At 33.7% G+C, this 24344-nt stretch overlaps 1 protein-coding gene across 1 annotated transcript; it reads left to right on the forward strand.

Annotated features, from left to right (window-relative positions):
* Positions 1-1064: 1064 nt before the first annotated feature.
* On the forward strand, positions 1065-13561 carry LOC308413708 (vomeronasal type-2 receptor 116-like; the record flags this gene model as incomplete). Its single annotated transcript, XM_080908726.1, has 6 exons — positions 1065-1273; positions 6358-6649; positions 6975-7781; positions 8839-9054; positions 10319-10439; positions 12636-13561. 6 exons carry the CDS (start codon positions 1065-1067, stop codon positions 13559-13561), a joined length of 2571 nt encoding a protein of 856 aa, XP_080764852.1.
* Between the last annotated feature and the right edge of the window lie 10783 nt (positions 13562-24344).

The following is a 24344-nucleotide window of genomic DNA, read 5'->3' on the forward strand; positions in this document are numbered from 1 at the left end:
AGCACTGATTTCATTTTGTTCCAAAATCTGGGTTTGTTGTGCCTCCCATTTATTCTTAAGGTGTTTGTTATTGCTTGCAGCATCCTTGACTTGCAACAGTTTAATGTCAAGTATATTTACTGTTCTGTCTTCAGTCTACTTATAAATGGAGCATTGTTCCTAGTATTATAATTCTTTATATTTGATGATAGGACATATTAAAAAGTTTCTCATTTACTAGGTATTTTGAGGAGAGAAGAATGATTTTTATATCTTAGTCACTTATAAGAATATCAGTAGTATGTAAATCTACTACTGTAGGTGTAAAATAGATTATGACAACATATCTATTCAATGATTTCCTAAGGATAAAAAGGAGATCAGTAGTTTATGAGTTCCAAGCTCAAAATGTCAGTGAAAAATATGATTTCTTCACTTTAATTAAATATCTCATTTTGAATTACTAAATTTAGTAGAATCATTGGTTTACCTAAAATGAGAAATGTATTTCTTGAGTTAGCCTATACATAATAGTGGCATGTATACATTCATATCATAGTAGGGAAAAGTTCTAAGAAAAAAAGAAGACTGTTACTGATACTCTTTGTTGTTTATTAAGCATCATGCCCCACTTAGACCAGGTCTATCATGTACATTTTTCCTTTCCCCTAGCATAGCACTTTCTATATCATCTTTAGTCATATTAGTATAAAGTTTACTGCTTTCCTATTTTGCTAAATCAGTCCATGAGTAGTTCATTCCTGAACTATTGCTTTCTGTTTTCTCTGCTGAAGTCATGGTGCCTATGGCTAGAGAAGAAGACCTACAAACGTATTTCCAGTTTGTTTTCTACTTGAATACAGGGCCTCAGATGTAGACCCTGAGGGAAGAAAATGTTTCAGAATTCTCAATGGCCATTGAAGAGGATTCATAAAGAACTTGGGGTAATTAGTGATTGAATTTCACTCATCAAAAAAGTTAGCAGTGCATGTATTTACAAAATGTGAGCTGAATATATATTTTCTGGTCCCTACAATGTGTACATTTCTCAGATTTACAGCTGAACAAAGATGTATGTTACTAGGATGTTCTGTATTTTTATTCCTTGTTCTATGCAAATTCCCACCCTTAAATGTGCCTTTCAATATTCTGAGTGCTATTTCAGATTCAAAGAAAATTTTTATTTTGAAGGAGATGTAGTAATTGGTGCCTTTTTCCCACTTCATACTTTCTACACTGCAAACAAAACAGCTTATGGAAATTTGGTGAATTACTACAAGGATTTTCACCTACAGTAAGTGATTTTTTTCCCATTTACAAATTTTTAGAATTCTGAATTCTTGTTAGTAAGGATATGTATGGAATCAAACTTGATTATTCCCTGCATTTTCATTATGACAATTATTATCTTCCATCCTGAAGTATCTTTGTAAATTTTATTTTCCTGCTGAATTTTCTCACAAAGGTGAAGATTTTAGTTTTATTAACTTTGGTTTTTATGTCTTATAATTGGGATCTCTTACTTTTAGCCAGTCTACAGCACCACATTCTTTAGATATTTTTAATAATAGGTCTTCAGACGAAGGAGCATCTGATTAAAGGCTGATCCAGTTTTTTAAGAAGGTTCTGGAAGTTGAGTTATTTTTCTGTATAAAAAATAATGGTTCCACTAAAATCCACTTTGACTCCTGAATCTTTGTTATAATTTAGAGTCATTATGTCTTACCTGTGTTAGATGATGCTGATTTGAAGCAATTATAATGTAAGTAGTTGAGGACATCTCCCATTTCCAAAACACTTTTACCTGTCTCAGATAGTTACACTTAATGGTCTGTCTAGTACAAATTTTCATTCTCAAACAATTTCTCAATATTTATATCTTGGCTCCAAGTATATCAGTTCCACTATGTTTTTTTCATTATTATGAATACATATTTTTTAGATTGTTTGAATTTTCCAAAATTATGAGACAGTATAAGAAAAGTTTATTTGAAATGTATTGCTTCAGTTAAATGAACACACTCATCCTATTTTGTCTTTAAAAGAAATATTGTATACATTATTCCAGGCAGACATTCCACAGAACTAGATATCCATAAAATAGGGGTCTGAAGGAGAAGAACATTGTTTGCATTTTCCTGTTAATAATGAGAAAGCACATGGCAGCCATGCTGGAGTCCATGAGTAGAAATTTACAAATGGAAACAAACACATGAAGGTAGACCATATGTGGCCATGCTAAAGTTACTGCATTTTTTTCTGAGGTTTTTGTGGGGTAGCAAATCATCAAGTCATATAATTTTGATGGAAAGAGTTCAGATGTGAAAAGTCGTTGATTACTGATGATGTTTAACATACTTTATTTGCAATTGCCCTAGCAAACATCACCACAAAAACTCAAAATTTGTTGTCTGAATGGAATAATTTTGATTTTGTCTATTCGGCAGGAACCATATTTTATCTAGGATATAAACATTGGACAATAAGTTAGAAACTGTCTAACTGCACAGTGTGCAAAATTTTCTGTGATGTCTCTCTCTCTTTTTTTTTTTTTTTTTTTTTTTGTGGTCTCCTATTTCACCAGCTCAGGCACTACTGTAACCCAGTATGTAAGGTACTCTAGATTTTGCAGCATATGTCTGAAATATGGTCTTGTCCCCTATGTCTAACACAAGAATTGAGACACAGAATGATTTCACTTGTAATGAAATTGGAAATGAAAACTGTATGATAAATAAATGCTATTTTTATTCTAAAAGGTTAACGTGGATTCTTATACAGCACATTTCTCAGTCAACTATTTTTATATGTTGTGGCACTTAAGAATGTATATGCATTTAAATTCAAATACTTCTGCCATGTTTCTGATTAAAATTTTACTTAGGTGTATATAGTGTATGTGCTTTTAATGCAGTGTTTTGTTCTTCTGTGTGTATGTGTAAGTTTTCTCTCTCTTCAATGCCTTTACCTTATTTTTCAGTCTGTATGTTTATTTGTTGTAATGATAAAGATTACAAAAGATACTGGGGGAATAAATCATATTTCATTGCATTCAGATTTGTGTAGTTCAGTTTTCTAATTGGAATTTTCTTTTAGGTTATGATAAATATGGAACAAAGGATATGTAAATATAGTTATGCATTAATGTAAAGTAATAAATTTTTCTTTATTCATATTCCTTTATGCAAGCTATCATCAGAAGGGTTTGCCTAGATTAAAAAAAAACACTGAAAATTTTCTCATCTGGTGGGATTTTAGTGTGTTTCAGATTCAGCAAAATTGACAACTGAGGTCCACCAGTAATCCTACATATTTGGATTTTATTGGTACTGGGTGCTGGAGAATTAGCTCATGTACTTAATGCACACATGGCAAACATTTAGCTAATTAGAAGAATTCCACGGTTGTGATTTGAGATTTTTGAAATGAAAATATTTCCAAAACTTTTTTTTAATGTTTCTCTCTTTTTTTATTTTAGTTTATTAGTCCTTCATGTATCTGCCAAATGAATTATTTCCATGGATGTACTTATATATGCTAATTAACATCATATAGGTCTTAGTTTTTGGTTTCCAACAGCTTTAGGTAAAATGACATTTTTTCTGTTGTTAGAGAAGATGACAGAAGATGTTCACCACCCCAGCTGCAGATATTCATTTATTTTCCTGTTTCTATGACCCTCCCTCCTGTCTTTTCCCAACCCGATATGGAGGAATGGTGGTGAGTCTTGTTTGTCAATTTCACTAAATCTGGAATTAACTCCACCAGATGGGTATTTTTTTTCTTCTACGACCTGCCCTCCCTCTCCCTCTCCCTCCCACCCCCCTCTCTGTGTCTTTTGTTCATTTGTTCATTCTTCCTTCCTCCTTTCTTGTTTTCTTTTTTTCTCATTTGTTTACTGACAAGTTAACATTCTTTCTTATGATTCCTTATAATACAATAAAATAAGACTGATTTTCTGTGAAATCCCTAAGTATGTCTAGGATGAAGTACTTAGCTATTAAATCAAAAAATAATTTATGGCCTTAATGAAACATTTCTTTTCTAAAGAAACACTTTTATTCCAATGTGAAAGTAAATTTATCTGTGTATATGCAATTTGGGGTCTTGCACTTAATAATTTGTTTCATTACTGGTTAAAAAGATGAGGTTATAATTCAGAAGGGAAAAGATTTCAGGTGCAAGCATGAGCACCAGAGTACAGATCCCCAGAAACGTGGGTGAATGCTTGTAAACCAGTGATTCTATAGAGGATGGGAGAGAGACACAAGACAACTTTGCCTGCCACATAGCTAGACATATGCAGCGGAAGGGAATATGGATTTTACAATGGAATATTATTCTCCTGCAAATAAAATGAAAATATTAACAGATAAATAAGATCTGGAAACCATAATTATGAACAAGTTAAATGGATGTACTATTATAAAGATAATTATCTTTCTCATTTGTGTATTTTCTAATATTTAGATAGCTATGTTTCATTTGGAATATACTTAAACAGCAGAAAATTTCTAAGGGTCATGGACATTGGGGGAGCATGTGTCTTTAAAAAGAGGGGGTAGGAAGCAGTGGTATAAAAAAATAAATGGATTGAGTAAAATGGGGGAAGTACTATTTGAGGTGGTGAATTGTAGGGCAGAGTAGATGATGAAAACATAAAACTGGATAATTAAAATAAAGGAATTTTTAGAAAAGTCATGGAATCTAGATATTATTGTACACACATATTCATAGACTAATTGTAACAAAATTGTAACTAAAATCTCAACTGAAAGATCCCATTTCCAAAGCCAACAAGTACTCATACAGAATTAGAGAACATGCAGTTGTTAGGAAGCATCTTCACTGGCTATCTTTCTTAATACCAGAAAGTGCTGTGTATAATACTCTAAAATAGGAAACATAAATCTTGCCTAACACTGAACCTTTATAGCCGAAATAATGAGTAACCTGGTAAGACATGTCTTCCCTTGCATAAGTTTATTGAACATCAGAATATTAACCAACCACTTACATATAAGATTAAAGAACATTCAACCACATGAACCCCATATATGACAAATTGGTGGGACAATTGCTGTTACAGAGGTCATATATACTACCAAAAAACCAACTACTATTATTCTGATATAAAGTCATATTATTAACTAACTTCTGAATTTATTATTATAATCATATTTTAATGTTAATCTCAACCCTTACTAGAGAAGATTTTATTTTCAGTAAATGGTGGTTTTCAGAGTCACATAATTGATCATGGTGCAGAAAATTAGAGTCTGTAGAATTCTCAGATCTAAATCAAATACATTGCATCCCTGCCTCTTGAGTTCATTGCAAAGAATGCGGCAGAAAAAATGGAAGACACAGAAATATTGGATGTATATAAGGAAAAAATACGTCTCAGACAAAATAAGGCAGTTGCACAGAAAAATTCATACTTTCTATAGTATCATGTACACACCATATGGAATCTTAAGCTAGACTAAGTACTGTCATTCAGACAAAAGGTAGATATGAAGTCGTACCCATAACAAAGTAGATATTGTCAATTCATAGCACCTAGAAGTAGCTTAATTACTTCACATTTGTTTTTGTAAGAGTGTTTTTTAAGTAATTCAAGCTCAAATGCAAAAGCACAAATCAATGAATAGAAAGAAGCATTAACTGGGTTGGATGAGTCATAACAAAGAAAATTCAGTTTTGGGTGGTTAGGAAGGTAGGGTACTGGAATTTGGATATACTGGTTGAGATAGGAATTATATAGAAACCATTTTATAAAAGCTTAAAAATCTAATAAAAATTCTCAAGGTAAAAATAATTCTCTTAAAAATGTGGAAAACTAGAACTGACACTGGAAGTCATCTTTAATTATACTTATATATTAAAATGTTTGAATGTGTGTCAATATGTACACCCATATGCACACACATTAGATTAAGATAAAAATCGTGAAATGACACCCAGTACCACACATGGGATAAATTTAGCTGTTTTGTTTTGTTTTTTTTAACATACTGTCTTGGAAAATGGAGTAACACAATAACAAACCCAGGGCTTTCATTACTACACAGGTTAAAAGATCCATGTTCCAGGAAATGTGATTATATTGTAAGGTTATTTTCCTTGATTTGTAGGCAAATTTTTTAATGTTTGCCACACATGAGAAATAGGTAAAAATGTTTTATGGGCTTTTAATAACAACTATCCTTTCTACTGGATATTAAATTATCATAATGGGAAAACATTTTATTTCATTTCAAACATCGTTGGGATCAGTAAAATATTAATTTTACAGAGAAAAGATATTTGCATCATAAATTTATTACATTATATCTCCAAACATTGCTCCCATGTGTTTTTATGTTATCTGTACAGGTATAAGTTTAAGAACTACCAGTTTGTTCTGGCCTTGGTATTTGCAATTGAGGAGATCAATAGGAATCCCCATCTTCTACCCAACATATCCCTGGGATTTCATATTTATAATGTCCCATACACTGAAAAGAACTCTCTTATGAGTACTTTGATTTGGCTCACAGGGCAGAAAAACTTCACACCTAATTACAGCTGTAGAATGAATAGAAAATCAGCTGCTGCACTCACAGGTACATCATGGGCAACATCTGCACAGATTGCAACACTGCTGCAACTCTACAAATTTCCACAGGTGAGGAAGATTATTGTGTGAGAACAATGCTCTGGGTGTGCTTTGTGATTTCAGGTTTCTGTGGTGGTAAAGCGAAACACTTAAATTATGTCTGAAGTATAGCAGGCAATTACCTAAGCAATAGGTGATGAAGAAGAAAATGAGTGTGGAGTAGACAGGAAGGGGATAGAACCTGGACGAATTTTTAGAAACAAAAGTAATAGACACTTATATTTTAAATCAGATTCATATATTAATCACGGCCGTTTCCACCTTTTGCTTCAGGACTGAAATTGTGTTTGATACAAATTTTCTTCCTCTTAGTTCCAATTCTATTTCTCTTCAGCTTACTTTTGGGCCTTCAGATCCTATCTTAAGTGACAGAGGTCAGTTTCCTTCTCTCTACCAGATGGCTCCCAATGACACAACTCTGTCACTTGCCATGGTCTCTCTGATGCTCCATTTCAATTGGTCCTGGGTTGGCCTGCTTCTTATAGATGACCACAAAGGGACTCAGATACTGTCACACCTGAGAGAAGAAATGGATAGGAATAGAATATGCCTAGCTCTTGTGGAAATGATCCCAGTCACCTGGACTTCATTTTCCTATAATTTCTGGAAAAATTTAAAGAAAATACAGGAATCATTGGCCAATGTTTTTATTATTTATGGAGACACTGATTCTCTCCAAGGTTTAATAGACAATCTAGGGCAACAATTAATTACATGGAAAGTCTGGATCATGAGCTCACAATGGGATAGTATGAAGCATGCTGATTATTTTCTGTTAGACTCCTTCCATGGGAGTCTTATTTTTTCACACCACCATGAAGAGACTTTTGAGTTTTCCAATTTTATCCAAACTGTTAATCCTTCCAAATACCCAGAAGACCCTTATCTTCCTAAGTTGTGGTATGTACTTTTCAACTGCTCATTTTCTAAATTTAATTGTCAACGTTTGGAGAACTGCCAGCTAAATGCTTCCTTGGAATTGTCCCCTACAACTATTATTGACACATCCATGAGTGAAGAGAGTTATAACATATACACTTCTGTGTATGCTGTGGCCCACACTCTTCATGAAATGAGTCTTCAACAATGCCAAATGCAATCACATATAAAGGAGGAAGAAATGGACTTCTTCCCTTGGCAGGTAATTTTTTTTTCTATTTTATTGTAATATTGGCACTGTGACATTTTAAAGATTTACCAAGTCATTCAAACTAGGTATTGTAAAGTTTAGTGCATTTAAAGAATAGCACACATTTAGTTTCACCTTCTAGTGATCAATTCAGATTCATTTGTTTGTGTCCTTCTGATTGTAAGGACAATGGCAGCAAGGAGATAAAGTACTCACCAAGATTTCACCACATCTTTGCTGTGATGAAAAGTAACTGTTCAATATCAAGGTGGAGATTAAAGTGTTTATTTGGCTTATGACTCCACATCAGTTTTTCTTATTAAGTAATTCAGTGCATCAACTCAAACTGGGTAGGAACATATAGGCAGAAACTTATTAACAATCTCTAGAGGGATGCAGTTGACCTGTTTATATACTACCACATACTTTCATATACTACCAGTCCTGTGCTGGTCTTTTCCACAATAAACTGTTCCACCCTTGACAACAGTAATTAAGAAACTGGCTTACAGACAGGTTGTATGGATGCATTGCCACAATTAATGTTCTTCCTTTTCAGATGACCCTAGCTTGTGACAAATTGACATGAAACTATCTAGTACACTCACACTCAAGACTGTGTCATTAATAGCTCCCAAACTGTCTCATTTTAATAGTTTAAACATTTAAACATATTTTCGTGTTTCTCACATTAGAAACAAAAAGGTGATCATTAAATTTTGCACCATAGTTCTTCAGAACATTGCAATGTTTCTGTACATATATTATTCCTTTAAAACAAAATTTTAATTATTTTAAATGTAAAAACCTCACCTTCATGTAACACACTGAGTGTATAAATACATTCTCAAGATAAATGGATATTGTTTACATGTCTTGGTTCAAAGTTTTTCTTGGAGCTGACAGAATTCTATCCTAACTCACCAAGGGAGTTGCTTAACCTCACTGATACCTACAATAATGTTGCTTTTTACATTAGACATTAAAAATAATGATATACTTTCCACCGAATAGTTATATCCATCCATATGGACATATGCTGATATAGATGAATTTGTCTCTCTTTCAGCTTCACCATTTCCTGAGAAAAATTCATAAAGGAGACCACATGAGTTTAGAATGGAAATGGAGGTTAATTGAAGAGTATGATATTCTCAATTTCTGGAACTTTCCAAAGGGTCTTGGACTAAAAGTGAAAGTAGGAACTTTTTCTCTGAATGCTCCTCAGGGTCAACAATTGTATTTATCTGAGCATATTATACAATGGCCAACAAGATTTACAAAGGTGAATTGCATCTTGTCTTAATGCTTTGAGCTTACTTTAAAAACAAAGTTTGTTTAATTTGGTTATAATTGTTCTATACTGCTCTCCAAACCCTACCATTATCAAATTGCCAATAAAGAATGATTACAATTGTTCTATGCACTATAAAAATTTACATTAAAGAAAAATTAAAATGCAAAGAATTTTCTGAATCCCTGACTAAGGCTAATAACAATCTTTTTTTATCCCAATGTGTTCAAATGTTCATTCTCGTGCTATTTAGTTTTACTGAACTTGGTACAGCCTGTCTTTAACTATAGAGAATGAATTTTACTCCCATACATACTTATAAACCATTGTGGTATATAAATCCCTACAAGCAATAGATGGGAGTTCTCCTTATTCCTCATCCTTGACAACCCGAGTATTGATCTTAACTTCCAACATGTGAAACATGAAATGTAGAGATTGTTTTGATTTTCATTTCCTCAATGACTGAGGATGTTGAACATTTTCTTAAGTGTTTCTCAGCCATTTGAGTTTCCTTTAGTGAATATCCTGATTAAATATATACCCAATTTAAAATTTGATAGTTAGATAATTTTTTGATACCAAGTATTTTGAGTACTTTATACATTTTGGACATAGACTTAGTCTTCTATCAGATTAGGAGTTGGCATAAAACCATCACCAATTTATAGGCTGCTACCTTGTCTGGTTGATGGTGTTCTTTGACTTATGAAAACTTGTCAGTGTCATGAGGTCCCATTAATTAATAGAATACTCTTGTGCCTGGGCCATTGGTAATCTATTCAGAAATTCTTTTTTCTTTGTAAATCAGGTCACTAGTATTTCAGAATGTCTTTTTCTACCTCAGATAAATTTCTTTGCAAAATCCCTCAAACAAATGTCCAACAATTCCTTTTCATGATGATTGTAAACCCTGCTCAGCTTCCCATCTTCATCCACCATCATAATGATAGTGACATCTCAACTATGTAACCAGTGAGTATGTAGACATGATCTGTCTGACATTCCTCCATAGCAATCTTGTTTATATTTTCAAATTTGCTAACTTCTGAATATTTGCCCATATTTCCGAATTTTTCCTAACTATCCAACTTACTGATGATTTACTAAGCTTTGCAGACATGAAACAATTAATGACCTATCTTGTCACATTTATAGCTCTATCCATTGCAAATAAATTGTTCAAAATTCAAAGCCAGAATATTGTAGCTTTTTATAACACTCTGTGTATGTTAAAGCATCTTTTTATTTTTAGATTCCCCAGTCCGTGTGTTACACCAGCTGCTTGCCTGGATTCAGGAAAGCCACTGAGGGTAGGATTGTCTGTTGCTATGGCTGCATTCCTTGTCCAGACAATGAAATTTCCAATGAGACAGGTAAATAAATGCAGGACTTAAACAGTTCCAACTTCTCAGTGGGATCTGTAATGTCCAAATAACTGAAAAATAATTAGAGAAAAGTATAGAGAAACATCCTTCATTCATTTAGAAATTTTGATGTTATACCATATTTTATTTTCTCTTAAAGTAACTTTATACATGCTTTGGTATGCATAGATGACAACATTGTTGATCTTTGCTGACATTGATAGCTATAGTAAACTACTTCCCCCTATATCACTATTAAAATGCTTCATTTTACCATGTAAATTAATATGGAAACATATTTCTATGATGCTTAGGATAATTTATCTCTTGGAGTTCTTGCACACTTCTATTTTCTTTCTGTCATGACATTTAATACAATAGGTGAATAAAGGTTGCAGTTTCAGTGTGTGAGTGAGTGTGTGTGTGTGTGTGTGTGTGCTAATAATGTTGAGTCTATAGTTGTTTGATTTTGTAAAATCTTTTAAATAATACTTCATTAGTTCTATGAGAATACATAAAATGGATAGTGAGTCATAATTCCTCCTTGAATCTTCTCTGATGTACCTGTCCCTCTAAATTTATGTGCATTCTCATTTGTTTTTAAACCTAAGCGGTCCAATTTGACAAAATAATTTTAGGTTCTACTGTATGCTATATAACACTTTCACCCTATCATGGTGGCATACTTAAAGAACATTGGGTTTTCTCTCTAAAACAACTATATACAAATTGCTTCTCAGCATTTGAAGGACTTTGTGCCCATATTTAACCTTCTTTAGATTTGGTTTGGCTTAAGCATTGATGGGCATTGTACATGTGTGATTCCTACAGGAATTTTGATTGTGTAAATGCCCTTTTGTCAGGAAAACATTCTTTCCCTGTACATATTTCCAGTCTATAACTTTTGAAATTATTCTTTCTAATTTTCTTTGGATCCATCCTTTAGCATATACTATATATGCACATTTTTATATGCAAGGTACATGAATACATTTTTAGGCAGATAGAGAATTACCTCACTCACTAAACCAAATACTGCATAATCTCATTTAATAAGTGTGTTTTACAATAATATGTTGCTAAGAAAAGATACAAATACATCAGTGGTAAATATTTCAAAACTAAAATTTCATTGGCATTTTAACCTTTTTATTATTATAACACAAACACATATTTTACCCTTTTACTTTGCTCCCTGCATATTCTCCCATATATTCACTGTTGCTGTCTTTTAAGTTCATAGTTTTATTTTGAAATTTATATTCAGATATTATGAGAAATAAAATATTAAAAATCTCTCTGAAGACTACATTAAATTAGTAGTTCTCTATGTTAAAATTATATAATTTCTCTTCATGTTATGACAGTAGATTTTGTAGTGGTCATTTTCTAAGCATTCAAAATTATAATAATGCTCACTTATGTAAGCTCCATTTAAGAATGAACAAATTTAATTTACATAAAAATATTAATGAAAAATAATTACCTTATGACCAATAACTGAAAAAAATATTATAATAAAATGATTTAAAGTGAGTATCTACATGTGCAGAATCCACATGTACAATTAAAAAAAACAATTTATATTTCTTGATATCAGAGCCTAAGTATGTTCATACAGTAGAATTTAATCATAAAGTGGTTTTTCAAAAAACAGTAACAATATCAAAATGACAGAGAGAGCACAGAATGCAAAAGACACAAAAATGGTCTCCTTTTAGTAATATGACAATTAAGAAAACTGGCCATATGCAGTGGTATTGGTAGTTATAGGCTATGTAGAGAAGATAGTCATTTGTCTTTAGGACTGCAGTCCTTAAGAGGTTGTCTTTGCTTCTGGAGTTGTCCTCCAACCACAAGCATACTTTCAACACTAAATCATTTAAATATGTACTAAATAGTAAATACGAGGAGAGAGCAAATGAAGTTTGGAAGGATAAATGTGCATCTGTAAGGAAGGAGTTGTAGAGGCAGAACGGGCACTGGATTGAATTCAATTGCATTATATCACATTTAAATAGTAAAATAATAAAATGAAATTCAACTCTATGAATTATTAATTATTCATTTGAATATATTTATTTGTCCCATAGAAACAAAGGAAGGTGATTTAGGTAACACTACTGTTTGTAGGTAGTCATAAATGTTTTAGTATAAAAGGGAGTCAATTTTCAGTGACTTAAAATTGTCTTCATTTCTTACCAGATGTTGATCAATGTGTCAAGTGTCCAGAAACTCATTTTTCAAATACAGAGAGAAACAACTGCCTGCAGAAATCTGTGAGCTTTCTTTCATATAACGACCCTTTGGGCATTGTCCTTATTACCATAGCCCTATGCTTCTCTGCCTTTACACTTGCAGTTCTTGGGCTCTTTGTGAAATACAGAGACACTCCGATTGTCAAGGCCAATAATCGGACTCTTAGCTACATCTTGCTCATGACACTTCTTTTCTGCTTTCTTTGTTCCTTGCTCTTCATTGGTCATCCCAACACAGCAACCTGCATCATGCAGCAGACCACATTTGGAATTGTATTCACTGTGTCTCTCTCTACCGTCTTGGCCAAAGCTATTACCGTTGTTATTGCTTTCAAAGTCACTTTTCCAACAAGAATAATGAGGTGGCTAATGGTATCAAGGGCCCCAAACTACATAATTCCTTTCTGTACCCTAATCCAAATTGTGCTTTGTGGAATTTACCTGGGAATATCTCCACCCTTCGTTGACCAAGATCCACATTCTGAACATGGTCACATTCTAATTATATGCAACAAGGGTTCAGCAATTTTCTTTCATTGCATCCTGGGATACCTCTACTTCTTGGCATTTGGAAGCTGTGTCATGGCCTTCTTGACCAGGAATCTTCCAGATACTTTCAATGAAGCAAAATTTTTGTCATTTAGCATGCAGGTGTTTTTCTGTGTCTGGGTTACCTTCCTACCTGTTTACCACAGCACCAAGGGAAAGGTCATGGTAGCTATGCATGTCTTCTCTATTTTAGCTTCCAGTGCAGGGATCTTAGGCTTCATCTTTGCTCCTAAGTGCTATATTATTTTGTTAAGACCAGACCAAAACTCACTTCATCATATTAGGGACACCGCATATTCAAGAAGAAAGAAACCATGTAAATAATAAACTTACATAATGAAACTTACAAATGTGCATTATACAAAGATATAAGCCAATTCTATATTGTATAAATTACACAGACAAAATATGAAATTTGAGTCTATGGTGTTATTTTTTTCACTTGTTTTAAAATAACTTTGTATTGGTCTCTTCAATATTTTCGTGTTTGAACTCAATGTTGTAGTGGTTTTGTGTTGTAAGGATTAGCTGGATATTCTTGTTTGTCCTTCAAATAAGTGTTTAGAGTACAATGACCTTAAATTCATAGAGACATGGTTAACCTTGGGTTTGAAGTTTACACATTAATAATATGTCCTAGTACTTAAGTCTCTGTTTGAATATTTTATATCAGCCTTTTGTACAGATGGTTAGATTTTTGTTATAGATATAATTCTTGTGACATCCAAGTTTATTCTTTCCTACATGTGTGCTTTTTAAATAGATAGTAATAATTTTGAAAGTGGATTCTAATACAAATCTATTTTCTTGTTTGTTCTTCTGCGATAAAAGTTCAAGATTAATAAATACAGATTTTAGTTTGCTATACATTTTATATTCAACTATCAATAGAAACAATTGTACATATATATCAATGTTTTTAATTCCTCAATGCAGTTTTCTGATTGATTATATGTTTATATCTCTTATATGTTTACAAAGAAAAATATCAGACTTTCATACTTCAATGAAATCTTTAGGCTGACAACAGTTTATTAACCCAATTTATTGTGGTTTTATATAAAAATTAGCACATAGAGATATTTAGGATTGTATTTTAAATCAGAAGTGATTGTCAATCAAGGAACACAATCAAATTAGAATTATATAAATTGTATATTCAAACTATGGTGAATTTTGTCATATAGGAAAGAGCAGTTCACTTAATTCTATCCTTATTTCCATTTCACGATAAGCATCTAAATAACCATTTGTCTACTTACTTCTTCCTCAATTTATTTATACTCTGTTAAGTGATGTATTTGATGAAGTTTCCAATTTAGTTTCATTTTCCCATTATTTATCTCTATGTAATGAAAGGATGTTTTCACTCCACAAACAGCTTAACTCCACATGGACCAAAGATTCCAGCATAAAATCATATACAGTGAATCCAATAAAAGAAAAAAAAATGAGAAACAATGTTGCAATTGGCAGCAAAAACAGTATTTTCTCAGCAGTACATGGTTAGCACAGACATTAAAATCAATAACAAATAACTGGGACCTCATGTAATTAAAATTCTTAGCCATGGCAAAGGGTAGCATCAATAGGAACAGTGAGAGGGTAAATAATGTGAACAGATTTTTATGAAATGCACATTTGAAAGTGAACTAGTATCCAAAATATCTAAAGATCTTAAAAAATATTGAATAAAAAAGAAAATAATGCAATTTAGATGGAATATAGACTTAAACAGAATTTTTATTGAACAACTTTATTTTAAAAAACAAAAATAAATGTACAAATTTTAAGCATTTTTGCATAAAAGTATACAAATACATTTTTGTCAGTGCTTGGCTTTTTTTTTTAAGGTTTGATAGTGTGCATTAAGATCTTACTAGTTACAATGAGCATAAAGTACATGTAAAACAGGATGTAACCTGGAATTAGTCAAAGTTTCCTTGGTGTGTAAGGATTAAGCATGATGGTTTTTTCTTTTTTGTTTTTTTTTTAGATCAATCGTAGTCCACATTTATTTCATAGGATGCATGTGATTATTTCAATCTTCTTATATATGTTAACGCCTGTTTTGTGAGTGATTATATATTCAATTTTGGAAAATGTTTCATCTGTTGCTGAAAGAAAAGATGTATTGTTTTAGGATGAAATGATATCTGTCAAATTTATTTGGTTCATAACTTCTATTAGTTTTAATGTGTCTCTGTTCAGGTTCTGTTCCCATTACCTTTCAGTTGAAGAGAATGGGGTGTTGAAGTCTCTCACTATCATTGTGTGTGGAGCAATGTATGCTTTGAGCTTTAGCAAAGTTTCTTTTATGAATGTGGGTATCCTTGTATTTGGAACATAGATGTTCTGGATTGAGAGTTCATCTTGGTAATTTTTTCTTTGATCAGTATGAAGTGTCATTTATCTTTTTTGATAACTTTTGGTTGAAAGTCAATTTTATACAATAATACAATACCTACTCCTGCTTGTTGTTTTGTACAATTTACCTGGAAAATTGTCTTCCAGTCTCTTACTCTGAAACAGTGTCTGTCTTGATCACAGACATGGATTTTCTGTTTGTAGCCAAATGCTGTGTCCTGTTTATGCATCCAGTCTCTTAGTATGTGCATTGGGGAATGGAGTCCACTGATGTTAAAAGATAGTAAGGAATAGTGATTGTTGTCTCCTGTTATTTTTGTTGTTAAAAGTAGAACTGTGTTTGTGTGGCTATATTCTTCTTTTGTTTTTATATAGGGAGACTATTTTCTTGCATTTCTTTTTTTTCTTAAAACTTTGTTTTAAAAAAAGAGGGATACATATACATATTTTAAAGGCATTTTGGCATAACACTATATAAATATTTTTGTCAGTACTTAATTAGTTTAGAGATTTGATAGCATGCATTGAAATCCAACTAGTTACCATAAGCATAAAGTACATGTAGGAGAGAGAGTAACATGGAAACAGATCACTTATTGAGTATAAATTAAGAAAAATGATCTGTGAATACCAAAAATTACCACAAGGCTATTACCTCAGCTCTTGCATTATTAATGATTTAAGGTCCAGGTGTACCACACTTTGAGAGGGTGCTGCTATACATTTATTTTTTTCCTAAGAAGGACTGAGGCTTTCACTTTTTTGGCTTTTGTTTTTCCTAAGCTTCATATAGCCCGTGAGTCGTATCTGCGGTATTCAGAACTTTCTGGGGTTAGTATCCAATTATCAGTGATTGCATATTATGCATGTTCTTCTGTGACTGTTTTACCTCACTCAGGATGATATTCTCTAGATGAATCCATTTTCATAGGAATATAATAAAGTCATTGTTTCTGATAGCTGAGTAGGACTCCATTGTGTAAATATAACACAGTATTGTATCCATTCATCTACTGAAGGGCATCTGGGTTATTTCTAGCTTCTGGATATTATATATAGGGCTGCTATGAACATTGTGGTGCATGTGTGTTTATTGTATGTTGGAGCATTTCTGGGATATATGCCCAGAAGTGGAATAACTGCTTCTTCAAATAGTACTATGTCCAGTTTTCCGGGGAACCATCAGTCTGATTTCCAGAGTGGTTATACCAGTTTTTAACCACACCAACAGTGGATAAGTGTTCCTCTTTCTCTGCATCTTCAACAGCATCTGCTCTCATTTGAGTATTTGATCTTAGCCACTCTGACTAGTGTGAGGATGAATCTCAGGGTTGTTTTGATTTGCATTTCCCTGATAACTAAGGATGTCAAGCACTTTTTTAGATGCTTCTCAGCCATTCGATGTTCCTCAATTGAGAACTTTTTGTAGATGTGTTCTGTGTAGAAAAGCACACCAGTGCAAGGTATGCCAGACACAACAGCCATTTGTGGTGAGATCCCTCGTCAGTCCAGTTAAAGAACTGTTCGTATAGAGTTATTTGGCTGTCTGAAAGGTACATAGTAGAACACTTTTTTTGTTGCCATGGGGACAGAAGTAAGGGATGGAGGATGGACAGAAGTATTGTGGGGAGAATGATATGTGGGTTGTTGAAAAAGTATCAGATGACCATCTCTGCCCACCTGAAGCAAGGTCCTCACCGTTTTCATCTTAGAAACTCTTAGGTATATTCTTGTAAGATACATGCAATAACCAGGGTCCACTGTGAGAAGCAGAATATTAGGATGCTGGCTTTGCATAGGTTGTCACATTGTTTCACAACCCTTGCATGCTGGCTAAATAGTCTCAATGAGGTTGTCACACTTGTGCTTGGGGCTAAAACTTAAAGTCATTTAAAGGCAAGTGGGAAAGAAAAGGGAACAGGAGGAAGAAAGAGGACAAGGGAGAGAGGGAAAAGGAGGAGGGTAGAGAAGATAGATGAAAATGTAAAAAAAAAAAAAAAGAACTCTTTGTTTAGCTTTGTACTCCATTTTTAAATAGGATTGTTTGATTCTCTGGTGTCTAACATCTTGAGTTCATGTATACTTTGGATATTAGGCCTCTATCTGATGTGGCATTGGTAAAGACCTTTTCCCAATCTGTTGGCTGCCATTTTGTTTTCTTGACAGTGTCCTTAGCCTTACAGAAACTTCGCAATATCATTGAGACGCATTTGTTGATCTTTGACTTTAGAGCACAAGCCATTGGTGTTTTGTTCAGGAAATTTTCTCCTGTGCCTATGTGTTCTAAGGTTTTCCCTACTTTCTCTTCTAATAGTTTCAGTGTACATGGTTTAATGTGGAGATCTTTGATCCACTTGCACTTGAGCTTTGTACAAGGAGATAAGAAAGGGTCTATTTTCAATCTTCTGCATGCTGAGTGCCAGTTGAATCAACATGATTTGTTGAAGAGGCTGTCCTTTTTCCATTGAATGTTTACAACTTCTTTGTCAAAAATCAATTGACCATATGTGTGAGGGTTCATTTACGGATCTTCTATTCTATTCCATTGATCCACATACCTATCTCTGTACCAGTACCATGTGGTTTTTAACACAATTTCCTTGTAATAACTTGAGGTCAGGGATGGTGATCTGGAAGATGTTTTCTTGTTGTTGAGGATGGATTTCGAAATTGTAGGTTTTTTGTTATTCCAAATGAATTTGCACATTGGTCTTTCCATCTCTATGAAGAATTGGATTGGAAGTTTGATGGGGATTGCATTGAATCTTTAGATTGATTTTGGTAAGATGATTTTTTACAATGTTGATTTTCCCAATACATGAGCATAGAAATCTTTCCATCTTCTGAGATCTTCCTCAATTTCCTTTTTTAGAGATTTAAGTTCTTGTCATACAGGTCCTTCACTTGCTTAGTTAGAGTCACACCAAGGTAATTTATGTTGTTTGTGACTATTGTGAAGGGTATCTTTTTCCTAATTTCTATCTCCCCATGTTTGTCCTTTGAGTAGAAGAAGGCTACTGATTTGTTTGAGTTAATTTTATATCCAGCCACTTTGCTGAACTTGTTTATCAGTTGTCAAAGTTCTCTGGTGAAATTTTTGGGGTCACTTATGTACACTATCATGTATTCTGCCAACAGTGATGTTTTTAATTATTACTTTCCAATTTGTACCTGTTTGATTTCCTTTTGCTGTCTAATTGCTCCGGCCAGGACTTCCACTCCTATGTTGAATAGGTAGGGGGAGAGTGGGCATTCTTGTCTATTCCCTGATTTTACTGGGATTACTTCAAGTTTCTCAACATTAACTTTGATGTTGGCTATTAGTTTGCTGTATATTGCTTTTATTATGTTTAGGTATGAGCCTTGGATTCCTCTTCATTCCAAGACTTTTAACATGAAGGGGTGTTGAATTTTGTCAACTGTTTCTCAGTATCTAGTGAGATGACCATTTGTTTTTTTTTTCCTTTAAGTTTGTTTATAAGGTGGATTACATTGATGGATTTCCATATATTAAACCATCCCTGCATCCCAGAGATGAAGCCTACTTGATCATGGTGAATTATCATTTTGATGTGCCCTTGGATTCAGTTTGCAAAGATTTGGTTGAGTATTTTTGCATCAATGTTTATAAGCGAGATTGGTCTGAAGTTCTCCTTCCTTGTAGGGTCTTTGTGTGGTTTAGGAATGAGGGTTATTGTGGCCTCAAAAAATGAGTTAGGTAGTGTTCCATCTGATTCGATTTTTTGGAATAGTTTGAAGAATATTGGTATTAGGTCGTCAATAAATGTCTGATAAAATTCTGCATTGAATCCATCTGGACCTGGGCTATTTTTGGTTGGAAGGCTTTTGATGACTACTTCTATTTCTTTAGGTGTTATGGAATTATTTAGATGATTTACCTGGTCCTGGTTTAACTTTAGTATCTGGTATCTGTCTAGGTATTCATTCATTTCTTTCAGATTTTCCAGCTTTGTTTAGTATAAACTTTTATAGTACAATCTGATGATTTCTTTAATTTCTTCAGTTTTAGGTATTATGTCTCCACTTTCATTTCTGATTTTGTTAATTTGGATACTCTCTCTTTGCCCTCTAGCTATTCTGGATGAGGGTTTATCAATCTTGTTAATTTTCTCAAAGAACCAGCTCTTGGTTTTGTTGATTCTTATAATGGTTCTTTTTGTTTCTATTTGGTCTATTTCTGCCCTAATTTTGATTATTTCTTGCTGTCAACTCCTCTTAGGTGTATCTGCTTCTTTTTGTTCTAGAGCTTTCAACTGTACAGTCAAGTTGCTAGTGTATGCTTTCTCCAGTTTCTTTTTGGAAGCAATCAGAGCTATGAGCTTTCCTCTCAGTACTACTTTCATTGCATCCCATAGGTTTGGGTATGTTGTGTTTCCGTTTTCATTAAATTCTAGCAAATCCTTAATTTCTTTAATTCTTCTTTGATCATGCTATCGTTTAATAGAGCATTGTTTAGTTTCCATGTGTATATGGGCTTTTCCTTGTCTTTGTTGTTATTAAAGACCAGCTTTTTTTTTTTTTTTTTTTTTTTTAATAAATCTTGTTGATTTTGTCAAAGAACCATGTCTTGTTTTTTTTTTTTTTTTGATTTTTTCTTTTTTTTTCTTTTTTAAACGACTTTATTTTGCAAAACAAAGATAAATGTAAAGATTTTAAACATTTTTTGCTTAAAATTATACATTTTTGTCAGTACTGTTTTTTCAGACATTAAAATAAATTTTACATAAAACCATGTGAATATGTTTTTTAGTCAGTACTTGATTTTTTTCAAGGGCTTGACAGTATGCATTGAAAACCTACTAGTTGCAATAAGCGTAAAGTACATGCAAAACAAAACGCAACATGGAAATAGTCAAAGTCTTCTTGTTTTGTGAATATATGTATATTTTTTGTTTTCTTTATTTCTTGGACTTCATACAGTCTGTGAGTTGTTTCTGGGGGAGTGCAAGCCTCTGGGGTTAGCATCCCACTATCAGTGACTGCATATTATGTCTGTTCTTTTGTGACTGGGTTATCTCGCTCAGGATGATCTTCTCTAGATGCAGCCATTTTCTTAAGAATTTGGTTAAGTCATTGTTTCTGGTGGCTGTAAAGACCAGCTTTAAACCATGGTGATCTGAAAGAATGCATGGGAGTATTTCAATCTTCTTATAAATATTGATACTCGTTTTGTGACCAGTTATGTGGTCAGTTTTTGAGAAGGTGCTCTGAGGTGCTAAGAAGAAGGTTTATTCTCTTTTTTTTAGGATGATATATTCTGTAGATATCTATTAATTCCAGTTGGTCCATAACGTTGCTAGTTTTACAGTGTCCTCATTCAGTTTCTGTTTCCATGATATGTCCATTGGTGAGAGTGGGATATTGAGGTCCCCCACTATTATTGTGTGGGGTGAAATGTATATTTTGAGCTTTCATAGAGTTTCTTTTATGAATATGGGTGCTTTTGTATTTGGAGCATATATGTTAAAAATTAAAAGTTCCTCCAGACAAATTTCCCCTGTAATGAGTAAAAAGTGTTCTTCCTTATCTTTTTTGATAACTTTTGATTGAAAATCTCCTTTATTAGATATTAGAATGGCCACTCCATCTTGCTTCTTGGAGCCATATGTTTGGAAATTTTTTTCCCACCCTTTTACTCTGAGATAGTGTCTGTCTTTGTCTCTGAGATGAGTTTCCTGTATGCAGCAAAATGCTGGGTTTTGTTTATGTGTCCAGTCTGATAGCCTATATCTTTTTATTGGCGAATTGAGTCCATTTATGTTAACAGATATCAATGAATAGTGGTTGCTGTTTCCTGATATTTTTGATTTTGGAGATTGAAATGTGCCTGTGTGTTTTTCTTCTTTTGGTTTTCTTGCTTAGGAGTTTTCTTGTTTTTACTAGGATGTAGTTCCCCTTGTTGCATTGTGTTTTCCATCTATAATTCATTGTAGTGCTGGGTTTGTGGTCAGATATTTTGTAAATTTAGTTTTGTCTTGGAATATCTTAGTCTCTCCATCTCTGGTGAGTGAGAATTTTGCTGAGTATAGAAGTTTGGGCTAACACTTGTGCTCTCATAGGGTCTGCATAATGTCTGTCCAGGCCCTTCTAGGTTTCATAGTCTCTGTTGAGAAATCAGGTGTGATTCTGATTGGTCTTCCTTTATATGTTACATGACCTTTTTCCCTTACTGTTTTTAGTATTATTTTTCTTTGCTTTGGGCACTTGGCGTTTTGACTATTATGTGTCGGGAGGAATTTCTTTTCTGGTCCAACCTGTTTGGAGTTCTGTAGGCTTGTTTTATGCTCATGGTCATCTCATTCTTAAGGGTAGGGAAGTTTTCTTCTATGATTTTGTTGAAGATATTTTCTGTGCCACTAAGTTGATATTCTTCACCCTCTTCTATTCTTATTATTCTTAGGTTTGGTCTTTCCATTGTGTCCTGGATCTTCTGCACATTTTGGGTTAGGAGCTTTTTGGTTTTTGCATCTTCTCTGAATGTTTTGTCTATGTTTTTGATGTTGTCTTCAGACTCCAAGATTCTCTCTTCCATCTCTTGTAGTCTGTTGAAAATGCTTGCATCTCTGACTACTCGTTTCTTTTTTTCGGTTTTCTCTCTCTAGGGTTGTATTTTTTAGTGTTTTCTTTATTGTGTCTATTTCCATTTTAAATTTCTTCATCTCTTTGGATCTCTTTTCCTCTTTGAGTTCTTTGTTATTCTTGTTTCCTCTTTAAAAGCTTCTAATTTTTAATGCTTTCCTCCCGTTCTTATTTAAGGATCTCTATCATCATCTTGAGGTATGATTTCAGGTCTGAGTCTTCTTATCCTGGAGTGTTTGGCATTCCGCAGTTTGCTGTGATGGGAGAGTTGGGTTCTGGTGTTGCCAGGTTGTCTTGGTTTCCCTGGGATACGTTTATTTGCTTTGATCTTGACATCTTGTTTTTTGTGATTATATGTGGTCTTGTTGTTGATGATTGGTACTCATCTCTCCCATGTATCTGGCCTGTGTCCCTGGTTCTGCTCTGTTCCTGGTGGCAGGTGACCTGAGCGCCTGTTCTGCATACAAGGGCTGCTGTGTGGAAACAGAGACCCTATGGCAGGGTTCCTGCTCCCCAGATCCAATCGGAGGGGCACATTCCTTGTGCTCGGCACAGACCTCTCTGTTCCCTGACTTCTCAGAGCGCCATCTCACCAGGCCTGTGTCCCTGGCTTTCCCCTGTTCCTCAAATTCTACTTTTCTACTGAAGGTACTATCAACAAAATGTCTCTTAATTCTATTCTGTTGTACTCACAGATCATTGTCCTGTTCAAAACTTATTAGAGAAGTTTTCTCCAGCTTGAGATGGTAAAAAATTATGATACCTATAGCTAGACAATGGCCAGAAAGTGAGAAAGCTTGAAGTACTAAGCTGTACATGAAATGTATCAAATTCCTCCCCTAAAGATTAAGGAAATTCCAAGTAACATAGGCAAAAAAGACTGTAAAAGTCAGAGACAGAGAGAGGAGAAGACAAAAAGACATCAAGGTAGGCTAAGTACAACAGGATCAACATACATATAAACTAACAGAACTTAAGTCTGCTTTCATTTTCCTACACAGCTTTGTAGCAGTTTGGTTGATACATTTGAATTGATAATCAGACTCATGTAACATTTGTAACACAGAAGTTATCTCCAATTGATAGCCTCTTGTGATGGAAAACTGATTTTTCCAAAAAAAGTCTCAGTAAGAAAGAAACTGGTGTAAAGGTCACAGCAATACTCACTGGCATATTTGGAGGGTTTTTTGCCTTATAGGGTAATGTCAGGATTTTATTTTTGTTTGTTTTCTCTTTTATAAATTTATTCATTTGATTTTCTTCCTCATATGAGTCTACCTTCTCCTAGTATCTTCTCATACAAATTCTTTCCCTATTTCTTCATCCCTTTTCCTTCAAGAAACAGGAAGCCACATCATGGCTATCACTGTCTACTGGCTCATCAAATCACTGCAGAAACAGGAGCATGCTCTTCCACCTACACAAGAGAAGGCAGTCCAATCTAGGGGAATTGGAGATACAGACAAAAAACAAATTCAGAAACAGCCCCAACTTCAGTTGTTGGTGGATCCACATGAATACCAAGCTGTACTTACATACATATGAATACCATACATATATATGGAGGTTCTAGGTACTGCTCATGATAACTCTTTACTTGGTGACTCCAACTGTGGCAGCCATAACCCCTAAAGGAATAAAAGCAGTCATGAAGATTCTCCCCCCATAAAAGCTTATGACCCAGGATGTTTTTAGTGCAGAATTTTATCAGACCTTCATAGAGTACCTAATACCAATACTTTCCAAACTATTCCACAAAATAGAAATAGATGGCACACTACCAAATTCATTCTCTCGAGGTCACAATTATGCTTATACCTAAACACACAAGGAACATAAAAGAGAGAAGAGAACTATAGAACAATTTTCCTTATGAACATTGATGCAAAAGTAATAAAGAAAACTTTTACAAACCAAATCCAAGAAAACATCAAAACAATTATTCACTGTGACCCAGTAGACTTTATCCCAGGGATGTAGTGATGGTTCAATATATTGAAATCCATCAACATAATCCATTATATAAACAAAACCTGAGACAAAACACATGATGATCTCACTAGATGCTAAAAAAGCATTTGACAAAGTTCAATACCTCTTCATGTTCAAACTCTTGGAAAAATGAAGAATTCAAGACCCA

This window comes from Micromys minutus, assembly GCF_963924665.1.
Source record: "Micromys minutus genome assembly, chromosome: 32".
Taxonomy (NCBI): Eukaryota; Metazoa; Chordata; class Mammalia; order Rodentia; family Muridae; genus Micromys; species Micromys minutus.